The following is a 22515-nucleotide window of genomic DNA, read 5'->3' as shown; positions in this document are numbered from 1 at the left end:
CGAGTAGGCAATTCTGGAGGAATCTTTGAGGCATAGCGCAACTGAACATTTGTAGCTTTTCTTTAAATCTAGTAGCTTTTCAGTACAAAAATAATGCGATAGGCTGATGAGGAGCTTGGCGGACCGCGGAACACAAGTGGAAGGGGTCCAGCAGAGGCCCACTCACCTCTGATGAAGGCCACTTCATCGTGAAAATCCAGGTAAACTGATCAATTGAAGCGGAAAGTCCTATTTATCTCCTCATCTTCCTCAACTTATCCGATTTATCTCCTCAAACAAACTAAAAAACCAAATGGTTTGGCTCCTTCAACTATTGAAACCAACAATTTTTATCCTTGTGTGATTGTCAAGGCGGTTTAGTCTAACATAACGCTACATCAAACGTCCGATATGGCGCCACATCAAACCATGAGTCCACAAGAGAGGTAAATCAGAGTATGTTGATAATTCAGGGGTCAAATAGACTTTACCAAAAAAGTTACAAAAACAAATATTAAAAAACTACCCAAATACTTTTTTTAAAAAAAAATATGAAATTAAAATCATAAAATTTGTTTAATCTTAGAAAAATCATAGGAAAATTATTTTAGCTCAAAAAATGAAACCATTTTTATATTTTTCATAAAACGCTCTATATTACTCCCCCGTCCTAATATATAAGACGTAAACCACTTTTTATTCAAGTGCCACAATATAAGGCACGCTCTCTCTAGACACACGTATATCGACGCAGTAATACTGGTGTTGAGAGAGAGAATTAAATATGTTCCTTGGTCTTTGAACCAGGGGTGGTTACGTCTTATATACCGGGACAGAGGGAGTATGGTGCCTAGATTAAAATTATTTGGATCTTATATAGTTAGTCTTCAATAATGACTCATATCATGTAGAATTTCAAGTGACTTTGATGACAACACAAGTGTCATGTAGTCAAGAACTCGAAATGGCTAACTAGAAGGTGGTGAATAGTCATTTCTAAAACTTAATTGCAAGACTTTTGGACGAAAACTGGTGTTTCAATTTGGATTAAGTCCACTTTTAGCCCCTCAACTATTGTGTTGGTCTAATTTTAACCCTCAACTACAAAACCGTCCAGTACTGGTACCCCAACTGTCAAAACCGTTCACTTTTAGCACCTGGCGCGAGGGCAAGGCTGTTTTGACTGACGTTGAGCGGTTTTGACCACGCGCGGGAGCATACCGGCCCAGGAGGGTAGGCCCAAGGCGCGCCGCGCATTTTGCATAAGAGACCCTGGATTTTCATGAAACTAACCTTCACTCCATACTACTATTCACATGAGTCATAGCATTTGTATTTAGCACCCATAAAAATCTCGTCTTCACCTTTCCCAGTCCCTGGACGGCTCCAGAGCAGAGCATGCCATAGGGGGCGACGGCCGGCAGCCAATCCGGCCGGGAGGAGGCTCGCCGACTGTGAGGGAGGGAGGCGCGAGGAGCGCACAGCCCACGCGCTAGGAGCGCACAGCCCACGCGGCTCCAGAGCAGAGCAAGCAGCAGCACGGCGGGTAGCAAACAACAGCTATGACGATCGCCGTCGTGGCCGCGCCGCCGGACGTGTCAGCGGCCTCAACACCGGCAACACCGCCAGCATCCCCTCCAAGTGCGGCATCAGCATCCCCTACACCATCAGCGCCTCCATTGACTGCTCCAGGTACGTACCAAGGCAGGGAGGCGGACCGCCGCTCATGCCGCGGGACGACACGAGGCCTATCGCCGGTGGCATGGCGTGCTGGTTGCGCGGAGGCAGGAGCCCCAGCGTGTCGATGACGCCTCCGCCTCCTCTGTCGCCGCCTGAGGCCCGCTCGAACGGTGCTTCCATCTGCGGCAGTGGGGGCGGCGGTGGCAAGGCGCCGAGGTGGTGGTGACCGCCGTTGTGGTGGTGCAGCTGCGCGGCGAGGAGGTGGGTGCTGCCACGGAGTGTGGCCGGGATGGGGTGTGTCTGCTTGCCCTCGTACGTGGTGATCACCACCGCCGGTTCCTGGTACGACCGCTCCACCTGCTTCTTCACCGGTAGTAGCTCCTGCATGCGCCATCACACGCGCGGTTGCACCTCCACCGTTAGCTCATGCAGACATGGGAGTAGGATCGGAGAGAGGTGCGTGCAGTGCAGTAGGGTAACTGTATATACGTGTTTGTGCATGTATGTATGTATGTATGAATGCGTAGGAGTACCATGTACCTAGGATATGGGCTGTTCTTGATGGCCTTCTTGCCGTACTTGCGCCACCGGTGGTCAACCTTGCTCTTGGTCATGAACGCGAACCGCGGCTGCCGCTGCCGCTTCTCGCCCTTGCCCTTGCCCTTCCCCGCCGCTAACCTGCAACAAGAGCCGGTGTGAGCATCGATCTCATCAGCTCCTCCCGTAAGCTAGCCGGGTCAGCGGAAAGTGATGTGGATTTCGTTCAAACTAAGATACGATACGCGATTGCATGCGCGAGGTGCGTGGCCGGCTAGCTGGGCTGGCCTGGATCCCGTTCAAACGCGGTGGTTGGCTGAGTGTGCGATTCAGCTACACTAGCGAGATGGAAGCCGCCGGCGCTCGACCCAGGGAAGGAGCGCCGAGCGCTCCGCACATGCCGTCCCTGCCGTGGAAGGTGCGGTCCCAGCTCTTGTGCCTCGACGTGGTTGCCGGCTTCTCGATGCGTCGTGACGGCACGATCAACCGCCCCTTCTTCAGCTTCTTCGACCGCCGTGCCCGTGCAAGCGCGCGCTCGGACGTGCATGGCGTCTAGTCCGCCAACGTGGACGCGTCGCGCGGCCTGTGGGCGCGCGTGTTCTCGCCGTCAGAGGCCGCTTCCGCCTCGCCGCTCCCTGTCGTGGTCTACTTCCACGGCGGCGCCTTCGTGCTGCTCTCCGCGGCCTAGGTCCCCTACGACGCCATGTGTCGCCGGTTCTGCCGCGAACTGGGCGCCGTCGTTGTGTCCATCGACTACCATCTCTCCCCCGAGCACCGCTGCCCCGCCGCGTATGAGGACGGCGTCGACGTGCTCCGGCACCTTGCTTCCGCGGGCCTTCCCGACGGCGTCGCCATCTCGGTGGACCTCTCCCGCTGCTTCCTCGCCCGGGACAGCGCCGGCGCCAACATCGCCCACCACGTGGTGTAGCGCTGGACGACGGCCGGCATCGCGTCCTCGTCCCCGCCGCGTTCCAACCCATTCCGCCTCGCCGACGTCGTCCTGGTGCAGCCGTACTTGGGCGGCGAGGAGCGGACAAACGCGAAGGCCAGGCTAGACGGGAAGGTGCCGGTGGTGACCGTGCGGGGCTCGGACTGGATGTGGTCCAAACCGCTCGACGTGCGTCAAAACAACCTTGCCCTATGCTCAGGTGCTAAAAGTGAACGGTTTTAACAGTTGGGGTACCGGTACTAGACGGTTTTATAGTTGAGAATTAAATATGTTCCTTGGTCTTTGAACCAGATGTGGTTACGTCTTATATACCGGGATGGAGGGAGTATGGTGCATAGATTAAAATTATTTGGATCTTATATGGTTTTATTTTGATGTTTGTTTACTGGTATACGCTCTTGCTATTTGTTATAGTTAGTCTTCACTAATGACTCATATCGTGTAGAATTTCAAGTGACTTTGATGGCAACACAAGTGTCATGTAGTCAAGAACTCAAGATGGCCAACTAGAAGGTGGTGAATAGTCATTTCTAAAACTTAATTGTAAGGCTTTTGGACGAAAACTGGTGTTTCAATTTTTACCTGCATGGCCACAAAAATAAATTCCTATTTTCTGCCCTCTGCACAGCCCTCCCCCCCCCCCCCCCCCCCCCCCCCCCCCCCCAAAAAAAAATGTACATAAATATGTCTTGTAAACAAATTATAAACATGTCGTATGTGATGGTAACATTTCATTAACTGAAGAAACAATGGAAATGGTCAGACAACAACCAATCATACAGAATCCATAGTTTTCCACGTCAAACCTGTTCCAATCACAAGTTAGTTTTTCCCATCAAGCCTGTTCTTATCACAAGTGAACTCAAAGGTTACCATAATGCAACCTGCACCAATAGTCAAGAACTCAGGGTAGCGTCAGCTGGAGTCACATATTGTCAATTTGTCATATTCACTAACTACTTTATCAAGATCGGTCACTGTCGTTCTGTGGATTCTTGTCCACACTGCACATCCAGCGTTTACTGTGCTAAGCGAACAATAAAACCCAAAATGGGAACTGAGCTGATATTTGATACATCATAACTACAATTGTGTCAATATTTGTTGGAGTTGTCAGATTACATGCAACACACAACAGGGCAACAGGCATCGTTTTATTTACAACAGGACGCCTAGATCAGTCACAGGCGTGCAGTCACATCTGTGAAGGCAACTGTTTTGTACATCAAGGTGAGGGCAACACAGAAGTTGACCCAAGGAATGGCAAATCAGACAGCAGACCAGCAATGGATCTGAAGATGCCTGTAAGCAGATATGGTCTCAGTCCTTGACATCTGCAACACCTTCAGAAGCTAACTGAAACCTTGCTTCGGCTTCAGCAAGGCAGGGAGAGCTTATTACTTTACAGATCCGCTCCTCCCCTCGTCCCTTGCGAAGAGCAAGCCTGTAGAGACATCACTGACATTTTAAGGAAGAGTAGATAGGAATAGAACCGACATTGGAATATAGACAACTAGTTATTATGATCAACTGGCAGAGCAATGCACCTTGTGGTCGAAGCATGAGCCATGATGTTTCCACCAATGGGCTTGAACTGCGGTCCAGCAAACATAGCAGATCCATCCACTTGTGCCACTACTTGATTGGTGATAACCACAGCAACTCCAAACTGCAGTGACCAATAAAATCAATTTAAACAAATTTAACAACCATGATGGATATCCAAATAATGTAAACAGAATTTTCTATTGAATGAAAGCTAAGACATAGCAATAAAGGTAAAAGGCTACAATTTTCTCAATGACGAAAAATAAAGAATGCTAATTTACAACTGACCTCATCTGCTAACTTCTGAAGGCTCCTCAGGAACTTAGCCATGTGCATTTGCCTCGCTGATAGCTCCCCTCTTCCTGAGAAATCAGTTCTGTACAGAGCTGTGGCACTGTCTACAACCATGAGAGCAAACCTGCAAATGTAGAGATTCAGAACAACAGCTAGGTCTGCTATTATTAGTCATATGGAAACCATGAGATTCGTAAATAAGCATATATTGAAAACAGGCATCAGCTATATAGTCATATGGATATGTCTAAGAATGCAGCAAAAAAGCATTTACAAGCAGAGTTAATAAAAAACACTTCAACATAGTTGCAGTTGCAGCAACAAAAATTAACTGGTTTCTGTATTGGTTGATGTGATGAGATTGTGAGGCAGCATTATCATGCTAGTGACCATTGCTTTGGTATATACAGCCTAACCATAGTATTAACTGGTTTCTGTATTAGCAGTATGTCCTGCAAGGTTTGATATGCTAAATATACATCAACTGGCTAACCATATTATATTTTGACTAGTTAGCTGGCATGAGCTGATGGTGGCTGACTTTCGCTTTCTGGTGCAAGCTTGTGGGAACAAACAAGCTAGGGTTGCTAGAACGAAGTGGTGAAAGTTAGAAGGGGATGCATCAAAGGTCTTTAAGGAAAAGGTCATTGAAGAGGGCCCTTGGAATGATGAAGGCGATGCAAACATCATGTGGGAGAAGATGGCAACATGCGTTCGAAAGGTTGTTTCAGAGGTGCTTGGAGTGACCAAAGGGAGCGGATGCGACTCGAAAGACACTTGGTGGTGGAATGAAGATGTGCAAAAGGCTATTAAGGAAAAGGAGTGCTATAAACACTTGTATCATGACAGGTGTGCAAACAACATAGAGAAGTACAAGATGCCAAAGAAGACGGCAAAACGAGCGGTGAGTGAGGCAAAGGGGCGGGCCTATGAGGACCTTTACCGACGTTTGAGTACAAAGGAAGGATAGAAGGACATTTATAGGATGGCTAGGGCTCGCGATAGGAAGAGAAGGGACTTCAACCAAGTCAAGTGCATAAAGGATGAGAGGAGCAGCTCTTGGTGAAGGAGGGTGAGATCAGACATAGATAACAATGGTGAGAACGAGAACACCACCGTTCAGCTAGACGACTCGTTTGATGACACTAACAGGCGCTTTGTGCGGAGGATTCAAGAATCGGAGAGCCTTGAAAATGATGAAAGGGGGCAAAGCGATAGGCCCTGATGGTATCCCAATCAAGGTGTGGAGATGTCTCGGGGATATAGCTATAGTATGGCTAACCAAGATGTTCAACAATATCTTTCGATCGAACAAGATGCCTGAGGAGTGGAGAAGAAGCATATTGGTACCAATCTACAAAAACAAGGGAGGTATCCAAAGTTGTACTAATTATCAGAAAATTAAGTTGATGAGCCACACTATGAAGTTATGGGAGAGTCATTGAGCAGCGCCTGCGAGGAACGACGCAGATATCAACAAACCAATTTGGTTTCATGCCCGGAAGGTCAACCACAGAAGCAATCTTCTTAATAAGACAGGTTATGGAGCGGTTTAGAGAGCAGAAGGACCTCCACTTGGTTTTCATTGACTCGGAGAAGGCTTATGACAAGATACTAAGAAATGTCATGTGGTGGTCTTTGGACAAACAAAAAGTCCCATCAAAGTACGTAACCCTCATCAAGGACATGTACAACAATGTTGTGACTAGTGTTCGAACAAACGATGGTAACATAGATTACTTCCCGATTAAAATTGGACTTCATCAAGGGTCAGCCTTAAGTCTGTATCTCTTTGCCTTGGTAATGGATGAGGTTACCAAGAACATACAAGGAGATATCCCTTGGTGTATGTTGTTCGTTGATGATGTAGTGTTAATGGACGAAAGCCAGACGGGAGTAAATAGGAAACTAGAGTTATGGCGACAGACCCTTGAGTCTAAAGGTTTTAGATTGAGCAAAAATAAAACCGAATACATGAGATGTGACTTTGGCGGAGTTGTACAAGAGGAGGGAGATGTGAATTTGGAAGGTCAAGTAGTGCCTAAGAAGGATACCTTTCGGTATCTAGGATCGATGCTACAGAGGGATGGAGATATTGATGTGGACGTTAGCCATATAATCAAAGCAGGGTGGATCACGTGGCGATAAGCTTCTGGCATTTTCTGTGACAAGAGGGTACCACAAAAGCTAAAAGGCAAGTTCTATAGAACGACGATTAGACCGGCTATGTTGTATGGAGCAGAATGTTGGCCTACAAAGATTCGACATGTTCAACAACTGAGTGTTGCAAAAATGCGTAAGTTGCGATGGATTTGCGGTCACACAAGAATGGACCGAGTTCGGAACGATGATACACGTGATCGCCTAGAGGTAGCACCAATTGAAGAAAAGCTTGTCCAACATCGGTTGAGGTGGTTTGGCCATGTCCAAAGGAGACCTCCAGAGGCACCAGTGCATTGTGGAGTCCTAAGCCAAGCAAATAATATAAGGAGAGGTAGAGGAAGACTGAAATTTACATGAGGGGAGGCAATAAAAAGATATTTGAAAGCTTGGGATATACCTAGAGATCTATGTTTGAATAGGAGTACTTGGAAAGCAGCTATTGAAGTGCCTGAACCGTGACTTGGGGCTCTTGGTGGGTTTCAAATCTAGGCTACCCCAACTTGCTTGGGACTAAAAGGCTATGTTGTTGTTGTTGTTGTAGCTGGCATGAAAAGCAATGTATCATGAATAAATTTGGGACATTCTTATTCAACGCACATAGACTGAAAACTCACGATACTACAGCTGTAAAAAACAGTGAAGTTCAGTTCAGTTCAGTACAAGAGGCGCATGTATATTTTAATGTCACATGGAACCGATGTGGCTACAAAGGATCAATACCTTTGATTCATAAGCAGAAAGATAACCCAACAATTTTTAATATTTACCTAGGGCACAACTGCTGCTCGCCTAACTATAGTAAGTAAATCATGCTTATATTTGTTATGTGCTCAAAGTAACAGACAGTTCACATGTAGTAGATTCAAAACTAAAAGTTGGACTTGCCTGGTCTCTATCATCATGGAAGCTGCCTCCAGCAGAAGTCTAGATTGATGATCCGTATTATAAGCTCTGGCATAAGCCACATTCTCTAACACATCAGCACCATTCAGTCCAAACCTAGATTCCAGCATGTGCACGCTTAGCAATCAAAGTTATGTTATAATCCAAAATAATAAGTGGGTCTTAGGTATAACCTGTCAGCAATCTGCAGGAGCCTTTGTGGTCTGAATGTACCCTCTGCGTCAATATATAGAGCCTTTCCTTCACCACCACCCTGGTCCAGTGGAAGCTGCAATATAGATGGTTTACATATTTGAGACCAACAGAACAATTAAGGAATGAAATGGAAAAGGGGTGGATAGATAAAAATGTCACCTGACATGTAACACAAAGGGTGTGACACAACTGAGTCTTTCCAGAGCGAAACTCACCATATATCTCAGTGATAGATCCTGTTTCTATCCCACCTGTTGCAGGTATGTCATAACAGAATGCTCAATCAGTAGTCACTGTGACTTGCTATAGTATAATCGTCTATGGAAACTAATATCATGGAATATGCAAGCTCATTACCCTCCAAGATCTTATCAAGCTCTCTTGATCCAGTTGTAACTTGAATAATCTCCAGCCGCTGCGCATGAAGTTGACTGGCACTTGTAAATCCCAGTGGAACTATCTTGGATGCTGCAAAAAGCTTGCTGACAGTTATGAGTTCGATAGTGTGCAATACAACTTCCATACAACATAGCCTCAATACAGTTTCAATACATATACAGTCCCATATTACTTGCCTGCTTCAATTATCTTGTCAACTTTAGCTTCACTTATCCCTTTGATCTGCACAAGATCTTTCCTTGGAGTGTAAGCCACAGCCTCCACAGTGTGGAGACCAGAATCTTTCAGCTTCTTCACATCCAATGCAGCTATTCCAGAAGCCTAGACCACAAATTACACAGAAATTTAATGTTAACAAAGCAACAGATCTGTTTTATGTTTCAAGAAACTAGTCACAGTTAGTCAGCTACCTAAATGGCACTTAAACAAGGGAAATAAAAAAATTGCAAAATGCAACCATAAGAGCCTTTGCTAATGTATATTGAGGGCGTACCCAGTGCAGAGAGCTCCCGCTCTGTACGGGGTCTGGGGAAGGGTGTCAGTGGCAAGCCTTACCCTCGCCTATGCAATGCGAGGAGACCGCGACTCGAACCCGGGACCTTCCGGTCACAGGCGGTAAGACTCTACCGCTTGCACCAGGCCCGCCCTTCTGCTAATGTATATTGAGCATAAAAAAATGAAGCAATAAACTACAATTGTGCCATGTATTAGTTAACAGGCCAATATAGTTCAGGCAACAAATTCCTCCTTTTGAGAAGGTGTTTGATAAGAAAAAACTGACTCATCTGAAATGATGTAGGCACAGAAAATTCAACTAACAGAAGAGCATTTCTCACAAAATACAGGATGGTGACTCCACGCTTCATTTTTTAAGCAGATTTCAGAAGCAACTACCCATGTCCCATGAATCCACTCGAGAGCCAAGTTATGACTCCAATTGAAAGCACGTCATCTCAGTGCAGCAATGAATGTACTAAAGGCTGACACTGTTTACTACTGCAAATTGTGCAATCCGTGGTAGGAAGCCAAGGACCAAAGTACGAAACAAACCCAGGAAAACCCCAACATAAGTGGACTGCAACTGCAAGCCACCAAAAGTTGCAAGAAAAATTCCCATTTCACACCCTGAATGAAGAGGCAGGGGCTAGGATTCCATTTCCAAAAGTTTGTTTCAGCCAACAGCAAACACATCGAAACCGCAATAAACGCTCGAGATTGACCGCCATTCATTGTGAAGTGGCGAATTATCAAGAACCTAGTTTCTCGGAACCAAGAATGTCAACTCAACCGCGCATGAACTGGAAACTCCAAAATCTCTCATAATCTTGCCGTCATTCACGGGAAAAAGCGAGTTAATCAATCAAGAACCTACGTCCTCGCACTCAATAAACCGCAGCAATAGCTGGGAAAACCCAATGCTAATTCATCTGCGCGCGGACCGGAATATCCAAGACTTACCCTTGGCTCCACGAAGGGAGGAACAAACGATTCAAGAACCTCCCATTTCTTCGGCCAAAAACCCAGCGCCCCACCCAAAGAATCCGAAACCCGCGACGAAATCCACCTCCATTCCCTCCTCACACGGAGACAGAGCCTCAAGAAAGCCTCGACTCTCGGAGAACCCACTCATTCCGGCGCGAGGGGAACAAGAACCGGACCCAAGAAGCCGGCTAGGGTTAGAGCGAAAGGCGAGGGGAGCCGGGTCCGTACCTGGAGCTGCTCGATGGGGAATGGCCCGTGCTCCACCTCCTCCTGCTCCGCTCCCGCCGCCGAGGTCGAGGCTGCCGCCTTCTGCTGCTGCGCCGCCGCCGACATGGTCTTCTCCTTCTCTCACCTGTGCCCGTTTGTTTGAGTCGAATTGGAGAGCGGCAAAGGAAAAAGAGCCGGGAGGATTTATTGGACTGGAGCTCCTATCGGCGGACGGCGGTCGGCGGCCCGCAGATGAGCCAACCAGTGGGCCCATGCGGCCTGCCTTTAAGCCCAGTAAAACGAGATGGGCTAGAGCCCTATCCAATTTCTGTTTCCGTTTTTTTCGGTCCGCTACTCGAGGGCCCACCAAACCCGACCCCGCTCCTGAATTTTTTAGTTTTTAGCCATTTTTTCGAAAATTTATCTCAAATAGACCCCTGGCGAAAAAAATTTCAGAAATAGATCCTTGGCTCGGCGCCAGAGTGAATGGCACCGAGCTCGGCGCCAGCATCCCTGGCGCCGAGCCCCTGGGCTAGGTCGAACTTACATGGAACGAAGCTCGACGCCAGTCACTCTGGCGCCGAGCTCGACGCCGTAGACGCTGGCGCCGAGCATGAGGATATATAAAATTTTGGCTTGTTTTACCGTGAGATGGATATATAAAATTTTGGCTAAGTCCCTAAATTTACCATAAGATGGGCAACTTAGAATTTGGCTTAAATTTAGGGTGTTTGATGTGCTTGCTAACCATCGGCCTCACCAAACGTAGGCCTCCAAAGGGCAAGGTCAACCATTCTATTCTGCTCGCGCATCAATCGACCCATCGACAGACTGGTCTGGTATTCAGCCTTGTCCGTCTGGGACGGCACACGAACGGCAAGGCATGGCCCTGCTCGCTCGGCTGCATAATACATATATTGAGGGATACAATGAAACCCTAAGTGATGACGATTCTTAGGTTCAAAAATCCGACTAATATGTACCGAATCGATGCGAGAAAAACAAGGAGGTGAGTGAGTATACCTTGCTCTCGAAGATCTACGGATCAAATCAAGGTTTTCAAGGTCCAATATATCGATTCGTGAGATAGGGTGAAGTGGCGAGAAAAAAATCCGAGACAAAGGAGAAATAAGAGGAAGAACGCTCGGAGAAGAAGTGCAGGCTGGGTTAAATGCAGGTGGCTCGGTGCCAGTAAATATAGCGCCGAGCTCGACGCCAAGATCTACGGCGTCGAGCTCGGCACCGGTCACTCTGGCGCTGAGCCCCTGGCAGGTCATTTTCCCGTGCCTAGGACCTCGGCGCCATTCACTCTGGCGCCGAGCCAAGGATCCATTTCCGAAATTTTTTTCGTTAGGGGTTTATTTGAGAGAAACTTTCGGAAAAATGGTTAGTAAAAAATTCGGACCCCGCTCGCCTCCTGCCGTCTCGTTTCGCCCACGCGGCGAAACAACGAACACCAATGGGCAATGGTTGAGGAGCTCCCTCCCGCACGCGCGCCCGTTGCGTTGCTTCTCCGTTTCACCGATTCCTCCTTCCCCGGTCTCGGCTGTCGGCTCTCCACGCACCATCGTGCGCGCGGCGCGGCGCGGCGGTATGGCTTGCGCGGCTCCTCCCAGCCCCCTCCCCGCTCACCGCAGCGCCACGGCGGCCCGCGTGGTGTTCGCTGTGGGGCCCCACCCGCCGGGATTCTACAGGCGTTTTAAACCCTCCACGGGAGGCGCGCCACGCTCCAGCCTGCGCGTCGTGGCCTCTGGCTTCAAGGCGGACCCAGTAGAGGAGAGACCCCCAGTCGCGCCGCTCGCGGACGTTCCATTCTCGGCCGACGCGTCCTCACCGGTGGAGCCTCAGCCCCAAGTAAGCACCGGGTAGGCACCGCCGCGCCTGACGTGACGTCTGGGGTCCGACTGCGGTTCCATTGTTTTGGATATCGCGACTTGTGTTGCTTATCGTTGATTGCTGCCTTTCTTCGTCTGCATGCAGCACATGGAAATGGAAGGGCTACAACATTCGCTACCAGTACGCTGGGACATCAGGCCCTGCATTGGTTCTCATTCACGGATTCGGGGCAAACAGGTGTGCGTCATACACAGATAACCCGTGTTTGAGTGTTTCTGTTCCATATCTGTCTCCAAATTTGCAAGCAACTGCATTTCTTAATAGCATAATAGCAAATGTTCCTTAGCTGTTGGTACACTTTTCGCTGGTGGACTGCTTAGTGCTAAGGTATGCAGAGATGCATTAAAAAAAACGGTATGCAAAAATGTAGAATGGACCGGGGAAAGTAGCCCATTAACTTAGTAGGTACGTGAGAACTTATATTCATTTGATAATCCAGCTTTTAGAGAAGTTTTGTTGACCTATTGCATCGAAAATCTTCTGATTATTTTGCTTCAAAGTTACTCTGTACCCGTATGAGACTAAAGTAATGCTAACTAACCACGCATATGTCTCTCTGAAAGTTATTAGCTACCTTTGCTTTGCAGTGATCTACATATTCCTTTTTTTCAGTGACCATTGGCGGAAAAATATTCCTGTTCTAGCCGTGGCACACAGGGTATATGCGTTGGATCTAATTGGTTATGGCTATTCTGATAAGCCTAATCCACGTGAGATCGAGGAAAACTTTTATTCTTTTGAGACATGGGGAGAACAGCTGAATACATTTTGTGCAGAAGTGATCCAGAGTGAAGCTTTCTTCATATGCAATTCAATTGGAGGTATGCCATATGCACACATGATTTGGCAACTATTGCCAATGCTGCACTGCTGTTACTCCGAATATATTTGACTATTTCTTTATTACAAGGGAGTTATATGGTTTCACTGGGATTTAACCTCTTTATTACAAGGGACTTAACCTCTTTATCTTTTGGATTTCAAAAGGTTATTAACAACATCCAGTGATTATATTAGAATCGTATTTAGGACCCACCAGTCACCATGGTGAGGTCCAGATCTTTTTTGTCAGAATTTCTAGCATATTTCTCTTTTCATTGCACCTTTACTGTCATTATGTTTAGTTATATATTACATTAACCATTTTCTAATATATTTGAGGTACTGATGCAGTAGTCTTAGCATAGCGACACTGGTTACTTCATGCAATCTGTTGAAAGACACATTTCCAATATTGAAATGCTGGATGCCCCCAGCTTGATATTCTTATTTTATTTGTTACTGAAATGAGTAAATTCGTGAATCTGATTTATTAGACTGATCTCGTGATTATTTGACATATGATTTGAGTATCTTAAATCTTTGTCCTGTCCTTACTATCCTGTAGGGGTTGTTGGTCTGCAGGCAGCCGTTATGGAACCTAAAAAATGTAAGGGAATTGTTTTATTGGATATTTCACTAAGGATGCTTCATATCAAAAAGCAGCCATGGTTTGGAAAGCCTTTCATCAGATCTTTTCAAAGTCTCCTAAGGTATCTTGTATTTTTGTACTCCCATCACAGTATCTTGGTGCTAGGTAGTTGCTTATTATAATGCATTTACTGGTTTCTAGGAACACTATTGTTGGGAAGCTATTTTTTAATGCTGTCGCTACACCAGAATCTGTGAAAAATATTCTTTGCCAGGTATTTCCTCTCTATCATCTCATATTGTAAAATATATTCAGAGGATATATGTAATATTATGCCATGTGATACTAATGCGAGAAGTTCCAAAAGTTTCATTAAAAAAAATACTATTACATTCAATCTTATGTTGAGGATAACATACTTGTCTGAAGAAACTAAATGTGTTACAAAACATTGCACTAGTATATTGGGACCAATAGCTTGGGCTTGTAGAGCTGAAAGCTACCATTAGCTTAAGCTTAAACATGTAGTTTATGAATCGGACTTTTTCAGTTTATAAATTTAACCCTTTTATTATATGGTGAAGTCATGTGCCAACTTACAGGTCTATGATAGGTCTTATGCACAAGCCCAAGTTCTCAGAGAAGGGCCCTAATGTTTTTTCTACAACAATAATGGTAAACTAGATGTTTAGAAGAGCTACCTTATCTTAATATGCCCTGAGCCTGAGAGCGGATTACATGCTCATTTCTCATATGTAATAACTGCGGAAAAAGAAAAAACAAGGTTTTACTTAGGATACAAATCGATGCCTCGCCCACTATCTAAAGTAAATGGAAGTCATTTTGACATTTCGCTGCTCAATATTTTATTTGGGGATACATGTGACCTGTAGAACGGCTTAAGGTCAGTGTGCTGAAGAGAAACTCCAATCTAGAACTTCATTGCACCAAATTTCGGTCCAACTACTGAATTTCAGGCCCCATCCAAGTCATTTTGACATTTTGCTGCTCAATATTTTCTTTGGGGATAGATGTGCCCTGTAGAACAGCTTAAGATCAGTGTGCTGAAGAGAAACTCCAATCTAGAACTTCATTGCACCAAATTTCAGTCCAACTACTGAATTTCAGGCCCCATCTAGTCTAGAATAAAAAGGGCGTACCCAGTGCAGAGAGCTCCCGCTCTGTGCGGTGTCTGGGGAAGGGTGCTAGTGGCAAGCCTTACCCTCGCCTGTGTAGTGCGAGGAGACCGCGACTTGAACCCGGGACCTTCCGGTCACAGACGGTAAAACTCTACCGCTTGCACCAGGCCCGCCCTTCATGGAAACACGACAATTTATGACTCACTATTTCTCCTAGAGAACAGTGGGAAATAATGTTCCTCAACACTTCTTCTTTTGTTGTTGAAATTGTAGCATAACTTTCTTTATTTATTGTCTGGCTTGCACTAGAGTAAATACATTATTGTTAGTCTGTTTGCTAGATGATATGTTGTGATGTTTTGAATCAGATATATGAGGACATACTCGCGTACATGTTGTAGTCGATATTTTTCTATATGCATCAGATTGTGTAAACTGTAAAGCAGTTTCAAATCTTATGCTTTTTGTTTACCCACTTCAGAAATCCATTGTACAACAAAATGTTGTCAAATGAGTTTATTGCCCACATTTCCTCATTTTGCTTAGACCTTTGACTGAACTAGTTGGTGAATACTGGATACTATTTAATAGTTTATATTATATCCTGGATACAACAATTTAAATAAAAGTTATAGCACACTTCTATCTGACATCTTAAGCTTAAGGGAGCCTACAAGTGAGTGGGAGCGTTGAAGTATGAGTGCATTGTGCATGTTTCCTCTTGTGCCATAAACTTTTGGTTGAACTGGTCATTGTATGCAACTCAATAAGAAACAATCATCCAACCGAAGAACTCTTTAAATTTTCTTTTTCCTTTGCTGAAGCATGGAGATCCTTTTGTTTCATTGTAAGTATAGAACGTGATTTTTTTGCTTCTTTAATGATAGGTAGTTATACCTTTAGATTGCATACACTTCAACTTTTATGCTTTTCTGGTTCTAACTAAACTTTCTGCAGTGTTATCATGACACATCTGCAGTGACAGATGAGCTAGTTCAGATTATTCTACAGCCTGGGCTTGATCCTGGAGCAGTGGATGTATTCCTTGAGTTCATCTGCTACTCTGGAGGACCTCTACCTGAAGAGTTACTTCCATTGGTCAAGGTTCGGATGATCTTAGTTGTGTGATTAATAGTTCGTTTTGATTTTGGAAATTGTGTATGGTTTTCTTTTGTTTTGTGTAGTGTCCAGTTTTGGTAGCATGGGGGGAGAAGGACCCATGGGAGCCTGTTGAGCTTGGAAGAGCCTATTCATCTTTTGATACAGTTGAAGATTTTATTGTCTTGCCAGATGTTGGACACTGCCCTCAGGTCCTCTTTGTAACAGATTAATTTATTCAGCTACTGTATTATCTATTGACATCTGCCTAGTGTTTTGTACCTTAGCATCTGGAGTCTGCTGTTTTATTTGTTTGCATTTGTCTTGCAGGATGAAGCACCTGAGCTTGTAAATCCACTTGTCGAATCATTTGTCAAGCGCCATACTTAGCACATGGGTGAGCATCTTTCTATGTTTATTTATGCCCTTTCCCAGTAGGGCCTCGATTCGATGGAAAATGGGAATGCACGGTTATGTTATTAACAAATAAGTCCTGTTATAGGCTATGGTAAGTGCTTCCACTGTTAAACTGTCAACAAAAGACATGTTTGACTGAAACTGAGAGCAAACTATTTTTGGAGGACTAAGTTTTGCCCTTGTGCTCTGCAGTACTTGCATCTGAGAACCGGGAGCAAACATCATTTGACACATTATAATTCAAGTATAAGAAATCATGAAGAAATATCTGATTTATTACACCAAAAGAACACGTCTTCTCAGAGCAGAGAGGTTAGTACCAGGAGCATAGTGGTTCTTTCTAGTTGAAGTTCCTATATGTATATTTGTCCTTTGTTTCCTTGGAATTCTTATAACTGAGCCTGCACGATTTGTATAGAGATAACATTTAATTTGGACACTCAACACTGGAAGCGTCTATTTCAGTAATATAATACATAGAGAAAAGAGAAACGAAACTTGAATACAATTGTTCCTATTTTTTGGTAGCATAAAAGCTCCACCTTGTATTCTTGGTTTTGATTATGAATGCATTTTCATGAATTTCCATTTAATATGTCAACTTCTACCGTGAAGACTGAAGACTTCGCTTATGATACTTTTGATGCTTGTGGAAATCCAGTTTTGCATGCTAGTGTGGTTAATATTCCAAATGCATCCCAATGTGTTGTTTACTAATTCCATATGCATACGCACTTCCCTTAGCCATGAGTAGCCTATACTAAAAAAAAAAAAAAAAAAAAAAAAAAAAAAAAAAAAAAAAAACTGTAGCAAGTCCAACCGAAGTCTGGATCACACCCTGTATCGGGCAGACCAGCTGTACTACCAGAATAATATTTGCTCGTCTGAATGATTACACCTAGAAATGGTCCATAAAGACTACATGAGAACAAAATTTTGCAAGTCGCGTCTTGTCCGCGTCCGACACGGAAATTTGTCCCGGGCCACTCCAAGCTGATGTGACTTCCAGCAGCGCAAAAAATGGATATTCCTCTTGCATAGTTGCATATTCTTTACAAGTTCTCCGTTTTAATTCCGGCAAACTAAAAACTGCTTCTCTCTGTAATACAATGATACGTAGCTCTCATGCGTATTCGAGAAGAAAAAAAACTGCATACCGTTCTCGTTCCATGAGTCTGAACTCTGAAATTTGCGTGATCCCATTGGAGGAAGGGAGCCTTGCAAGTCGATTGTGTGATTGTGTGAATAATCTTTGTTACTCTGCATCATCACCGGAATCTTTCAACCGCTCTCTCCGTTTTGTTTAGCCATGCCGCGTTGTTCATGTGAAATAAACAAACTACGAGCATCTGATCAAACGAGGCCATGGTCTGGTCATCAGAACGCATGTCCGGCCTTACCTGCTCTCTGACCTAAGGCCCTGTTTAGTTGAAGCCAAAAACCAAATTTTTTTGCATAGTACCCGTCACATCAAATCTTGCGGCACATGCATTGAGTACTAAATGTAGACGAAAAAAAAAACTAATTGCACAGTTAGCCGAGAAATCGTGAGACGAATCTTTTAAGCCTAATTAGTCCATAATTGGACAATTTTTGCCAAATAAAAACGAAAGTGCTACAGTAGCCAAAAGGAAAAAAAATTTGGAACTAAACGGGGCCTAACCAGAAAACAACGCAGCCCGAGGCGCGTCGTCGCTGGCCCTGGCCTTTGCTTTGTCGCGCACGTTTTCCTCCCAATGGTGCAGTGTGCCGAAGCACGCGCGACGCTGCCACAAGCAATAGATAAACCTGCCAGTCCGTCCGTGTGTCCATGCCGGCCTTTGGCTCCAGCTAAGCTAACACACGGTGAGCACAGAAGTCCAAGCCGTGACGGAACGCTAAACAAATACGGCCACGACGTGTGTATCTCGTGGGAGTTGAGGTGATGGAAGCGCGCGCCAATGGATGGCAATGCAAAACAATGGATTAGATCCATGTCGTCAATCAAAAACATAGTCCTATATATGGTTGAGCCGTGAAGCCGAGGAAGACGCATTTAAAGGCAGGGGCAGTGAAGTCGTCGCCAAACAAAAGCTAGGCCACAGGCTCGGCGAGCACTGATCGAGAGAGAGAGAGCTCGAGGTTTCTTGCAAGTAACCGCCGGTTCCTTGCAACGGGCAGCAGGGGTGGCCGACAAGCCAACCCGGCGGGGCTCTGTGCCGCTGGATTTGTATATAGATTGACGACTAGTGTCGCCGAAGGATCACATACATTGTCACTTGTCCGGAGGGGAGTCGAGAGCTGAGACGGCGACCTGCCTCTTGCTCTATATCATCAGCTTCGTTCTGTGGCTCTGAGCTGAGCTGCGGAGCTGCCAAGGATACGTCTGCTCTATATCACCAGCTTCCGTGGCTCTGAGCTGAGCTGCCAAGGATACATACGTCTTGCTGCTGCGGGTTGCCTTCTTCTCCGGTCGACCTCGTCGGGGTTATGCGGAGGAGCAGGTCGTGCTTGTCCTGCGTGCCTATGGGGACGGCGGCGCTGCCCATTGAGGACCACTTTGTTCCTCCGGCTGGGCTACCGTCGGTGCCCGCGTCAGGTACATCATGTTGATAAGCTCATTGAATACTTCCATTCATGTTTTCCCAAGATATTCGCTGCACGAATGGTAGTTAATCTGCTAATTTGAGTTTATCAGTAGCTAGTAGGGGTGCTTTTCAACTTGTTTGTGAGTTTGTCCAATCAGCGCAATTTTTTCCTGCTGGGGTTGTTTACCTTGTACGGAGGCTCTTTTGTGGCCTTTCGTTTCTAATAGAAAGGACAGACACTTCAGAATTTCAGACAGCAAAAACACACCACATGTTACTCCCTTTGTTCCAAATTATAAGCCTCTTTGGCTTTTTTAGATCCATTGACTTTACAATGTATCTAGACAAGTGTATATCTATATGTATAGCAAAATTTATACATTCTTATAATTTGGAACGTAGGGAGTATCTTTATAAGCTTTATTTAGGTAGAGGCAGTTTGCCTGCAATCACGTCAAAGAACATGCTTTGCTAGATTCATTAATTAAATGGTCCGCCTTTAGTTTGATCCTTTGTTTGCAACTATTTTGAAACGTAACAAGATAAGCATAGATTCTTAGTCATCTATGATCAAATGAGAACAAGCTAGGATACGCTCCAGCTTCTGAAGCCAGCAGATACTGACCCTTCACCAACTCAAAGTTGCTTTGAAGTTATGCTTGTTTCTATTCAGAACACAGGCGAGTAGCTTACGTTCAAAAAAAAAGAACAGGCAAGTAGAAAGGCTCAAGAAACATTTTATTCTTGTGGTTATGAAATTGTTCCCACTTTCCTCATTTTTAATGTGCATAAAGAAATAAAACATGCGATTTACTTGTTGGTTTTGATCTAGTGGTTGAGATGAAAATGATTGAAAAGCAACGTGTCAGTCATCTGAACACTTGACTATCACACTAGTCTGAAATTTAGCTTAGGTTTTGTCCGCGCTGAAATTTTCTTAGCTCACCGGTGGCACCACTGTTTCAGTTTCAGAAGATGGAGGATTTGCCAAGGGCAGCATAGACCTTGGAGGCCTAGAGGTGCGCCAAGTCACCGCATTTGCCAAGGTCTGGTCCACCACGCAGGGCGGCCAAGACGGCCTCGGCGCCACCTTCTTCAAGCCCTCGCCGGTCCCTGCCGGCTTCTCCGTGCTCGGCCACTACGCGCAGCCCAACAACCGGCCTCTCTTCGGTCATGTCCTCGTCGGTCGGGACACGTCTGGCACCGGTGCACTCCTTGCCGCGCCAGTGGACTACGCCCTCGTCTGGTCCAGCCCGGACGGCGCCGGCCACTTCTGGCTCCCCACGGCGCCCGAAGGCTACAAGGCCGTCGGCGTGGTGGTCACGGCCGCGGCGGACAAGCCTTCGCCCGACGAGGTCAGGTGCGTCCGTGCCGACTTCACCGACGCGTGCGAGACCGAGGACTCGGTGTTGAGCAGCGACAAGGATGGCTTTAGCGCGGCCACCCTGAGGCCGGCGGTCCGCGGCATCGATGCCCGTGGCGTTCACGCTGGCACGTTCCTCGCCCAGAGCAGCGCGACGCCGGCGGCGGGCTCGTCGACGCTGGCGTGTCTGAAGAACAACAGCGCGAGCTACACGTCCGCCATGCCTGACCTGGCCCAGGTGAACTCCCTCCTCGCGGCGTACGCGCCGCACGTGTACCTGCACCCGAACGAGCCCTACTTCCCTTCGTCGGTGACGTGGTTCTTCGAGAACGGCGCGCTGCTGTACCAGAAGGGCAGCCAGACCCCGACGCCGGTGGCCGCCGACGGGTCGAACCTCCCGCAGGGCGGCGGCAACGACGGCGGGTACTGGCTCGACCTGCCGGTGGACGGCAACCAGAGGGAGAAGGTCAAGAAGGGAGACCTCGCCGGCGCGAAGGTGTACGTGCAGGCGAAACCGATGCTCGGCGGGACGGTGACCGACCTCGCGGTGTGGATCTTCTACCCGTTCAACGGGCCGGCGCGCGCCAAGGTCGGGCTCATCCCGTCGATCCCGCTCGGCAAGATCGGCGAGCACGTTGGCGACTGGGAGCACGTGACGCTGCGCGTGAGCAACTTCTCCGGCGAGCTGCTCCGGATGTACTTCTCGCAGCACAGCGCGGGCACCTGGGTGGACGCGTCGCGGCTGGAGTACCTCGACGGGGACGGCGGGAACAGGCCGGTGGTGTACGCGTCGCAGCACGGGCACGCGTTCTACCCGAACGCCGGGACGGTGCTGCAGGGCAACACGAGCCTGGGCATCGGGATCCGGAACGACTGCGCCAGGGGGAGCAGGCTGGACACCGGCGCCGGGCGGTGCGAAGTGGTGTCGGCGGAGTACCTCGGCGTCAAGGAGCCGGCGTGGGTCGGGTTCGAGCGCGAGTGGGGACCGCGGGAGGAGTACGACATCGGGCGCGAGATCAACCGCGCCGCGAGGATCCTGCCGCGTTCGGTGAGGGAGCGGCTAGCCAAGCTGGTGGAGAAGGTGCTCGTCGGGGAAGGGCCGACGGGGCCCAAGATGCATGGTAACTGGAGAAACGACGAGAAGGAAGCTTGATAGCGCTTAGTATACGGATGAGACGGTTCGCGTTGGACCTGGACGACAGCAGATTAAGGATTGCCTGCTGATTAGAGGAGGTAAAAGGATTCGTTGTGTTCATATATACGCAGTGTATTTCGATCTCAGCTGTATCTATTCGATGATCTGTAGCATTGTTTGGTTTGCTGTTTGTTGCTTTTATACGACTATTGAGGTCTTCATTTGTAAGCACGAGCTTCACAATTTCAACAAAAATGTAATGTACCGTGGGTTTTTAAAAATTTTCTACATTCTCATTTTTAAACTTTTTTCTACATTAGGTAGCGTGTCCGTGCATTGCTACGAGACAACTAAATCTTTTATATTAAAAACATACAAATCGCACGATAAAACAATAATACTGTTAAATTAAATACCGACGTGAAAGTGACATTTAATTCCGTGTGGGCAGCGTCCGTGCCGGTGGGCGGCGGGCGGCAGCTGAACTGCGGCGAGACGTGGCGGATCACCGCCCCCGCGGGCACGACGGCGGCGCGCATCTGGGCGCGCACGGGGTGCCAGTTCGACGCGAGCGGCGCGCGGGAGCTGCCGCACGGGCGACTGCGGCGGGGTACGGGCGCGCCCCTAACAGGCGGAGTTCGCGCTGAACCAGTTCAGCAGCAACCTGCAAGCATTCTGAAGTTGCACTTCTATGGATTTTATATTCCTCATCCTAGAGATCACAGTTATACAAACGTGAACACGTGGCTGAAATGTTATTCCTGATCCTAGAGATCACAGTTATACAAACGTGAACACGTGGCTGAAATGTCACCTATCCTTGGTTGTCTTTACGGTGAACAAGGATAGGTAACATTTCAAATCGGGTAAACGTTCGCTATTTAGTGGAGTTGGCTTTATTATGATGATGTAGATATACAAGGACATGAGGATTTTTTTTAGCTTTATTATTTCTCCCATTGAACACACCGAGAGATGTAGAGCTTGATTATTTTAGCTTTATTATTTCTCGTTTGGAGCTGACCCGTCCCGTATCTAAGAGCCAGGCATAGGAGCCTGGTCTTGTGCATGCAAGTCCAACTTGTTTGGTTGATTGTTGGCACCTAGCTTGGCTCACGGGAGATTTTGTTTGGCAGGCGGCTACTCAAACCTT

General features: G+C 46.9%; 3 protein-coding genes and 1 pseudogene across 4 annotated transcripts; 3 read left to right on the top strand and 1 right to left on the bottom strand.

Moving 5' to 3' along the window:
• The first annotated feature begins 2542 nt into the window (after positions 1-2542).
• Positions 2543-3367, top strand: LOC136544496 (probable carboxylesterase 18; annotated as a pseudogene).
• Positions 3368-4196: 829 nt separating this feature from the next.
• LOC136547076 (DNA repair protein RAD51 homolog A) lies at positions 4197-10494 on the bottom strand. The gene is made up of 9 exons (XM_066539044.1): positions 10358-10494; positions 8824-8968; positions 8606-8716; positions 8408-8499; positions 8227-8321; positions 8036-8149; positions 4982-5111; positions 4693-4814; positions 4197-4589 (listed from the first exon to the last, which is right to left on the bottom strand). Exons 1-9 carry the CDS (start codon positions 10460-10462, stop codon positions 4466-4468), a joined length of 1038 nt encoding a protein of 345 aa, XP_066395141.1. The 5' UTR covers positions 10463-10494; the 3' UTR covers positions 4197-4465.
• A 1272-nt stretch (positions 10495-11766) lies between these two features.
• On the top strand, positions 11767-17704 carry LOC136547075 (uncharacterized). 2 transcript variants are annotated; one of them, XR_010781474.1, is made up of 9 exons: positions 11767-12201; positions 12317-12409; positions 12845-13053; positions 13620-13764; positions 13845-13917; positions 15740-15886; positions 15967-16092; positions 16211-16388; positions 16490-17703. XR_010781474.1 is itself a non-coding variant. In XM_066539043.1 (9 exons), exons 1-8 carry the CDS (start codon positions 11930-11932, stop codon positions 16268-16270), a joined length of 1125 nt encoding a protein of 374 aa, XP_066395140.1. In that variant the 5' UTR covers positions 11767-11929; the 3' UTR covers positions 16271-16277; positions 16490-17704. The 2 variants fall into 2 exon arrangements, 1 of the variants encoding a protein (XP_066395140.1); XM_066539043.1 differs by having other exon boundaries at positions 16211-16277; positions 16490-17704.
• Positions 17705-18313: 609 nt separating this feature from the next.
• On the top strand, positions 18314-21590 carry LOC136542536 (hypothetical protein At1g04090-like). Its single transcript, XM_066535030.1, has 2 exons — positions 18314-18875; positions 19831-21590. Exons 1-2 carry the CDS (start codon positions 18767-18769, stop codon positions 21378-21380), a joined length of 1659 nt encoding a protein of 552 aa, XP_066391127.1. The 5' UTR covers positions 18314-18766; the 3' UTR covers positions 21381-21590.
• Positions 21591-22515: the final 925 nt, after the last annotated feature.

The sequence above is a fragment of the Miscanthus floridulus genome, chromosome 3, assembly GCF_019320115.1.
Source record: "Miscanthus floridulus cultivar M001 chromosome 3, ASM1932011v1, whole genome shotgun sequence".
Taxonomy (NCBI): domain Eukaryota; kingdom Viridiplantae; phylum Streptophyta; class Magnoliopsida; order Poales; family Poaceae; genus Miscanthus; species Miscanthus floridulus.
The sequence above is the reverse complement of the archived record's forward strand: the minus strand, read 5'-3'. Positions and strand labels throughout refer to the sequence as shown.

What these genes read in the sequence shown, in the direction of transcription:
- LOC136547076 (XM_066539044.1), bottom strand. Translation starts at nt 10,462, where the DNA reads ATGTCGGCGGCGGCGCAGCAGCAGAAGGCGGCAGCCTCGACCTCGGCG. An exon ending in TCCATGATGATAGAGACCAG is followed by an intron (nt 5,112 to 8,035) that starts GCAAGTCCAACT and finishes CTACATTTGCAG; the next exon opens with GTTTGCTCTCATGGTTGTAG. An exon ending in GCTCATGCTTCGACCACAAG is followed by an intron (nt 4,590 to 4,692) that starts GTGCATTGCTCT and finishes ATGTCTCTACAG; the next exon opens with GCTTGCTCTTCGCAAGGGAC.
- LOC136547075 (XM_066539043.1), top strand. Translation starts at nt 11,930, where the DNA reads ATGGCTTGCGCGGCTCCTCCCAGCCCCCTCCCCGCTCACCGCAGCGCC. An exon ending in CAGCCCCAAGTAAGCACCGG is followed by an intron (nt 12,202 to 12,316) that starts GTAGGCACCGCC and finishes GTCTGCATGCAG; the next exon opens with CACATGGAAATGGAAGGGCT. An exon ending in CACGGATTCGGGGCAAACAG is followed by an intron (nt 12,410 to 12,844) that starts GTGTGCGTCATA and finishes CCTTTTTTTCAG; the next exon opens with TGACCATTGGCGGAAAAATA.
- LOC136542536 (XM_066535030.1), top strand. Translation starts at nt 18,767, where the DNA reads ATGCGGAGGAGCAGGTCGTGCTTGTCCTGCGTGCCTATGGGGACGGCG. An exon ending in ACCGTCGGTGCCCGCGTCAG is followed by an intron (nt 18,876 to 19,830) that starts GTACATCATGTT and finishes CCACTGTTTCAG; the next exon opens with TTTCAGAAGATGGAGGATTT.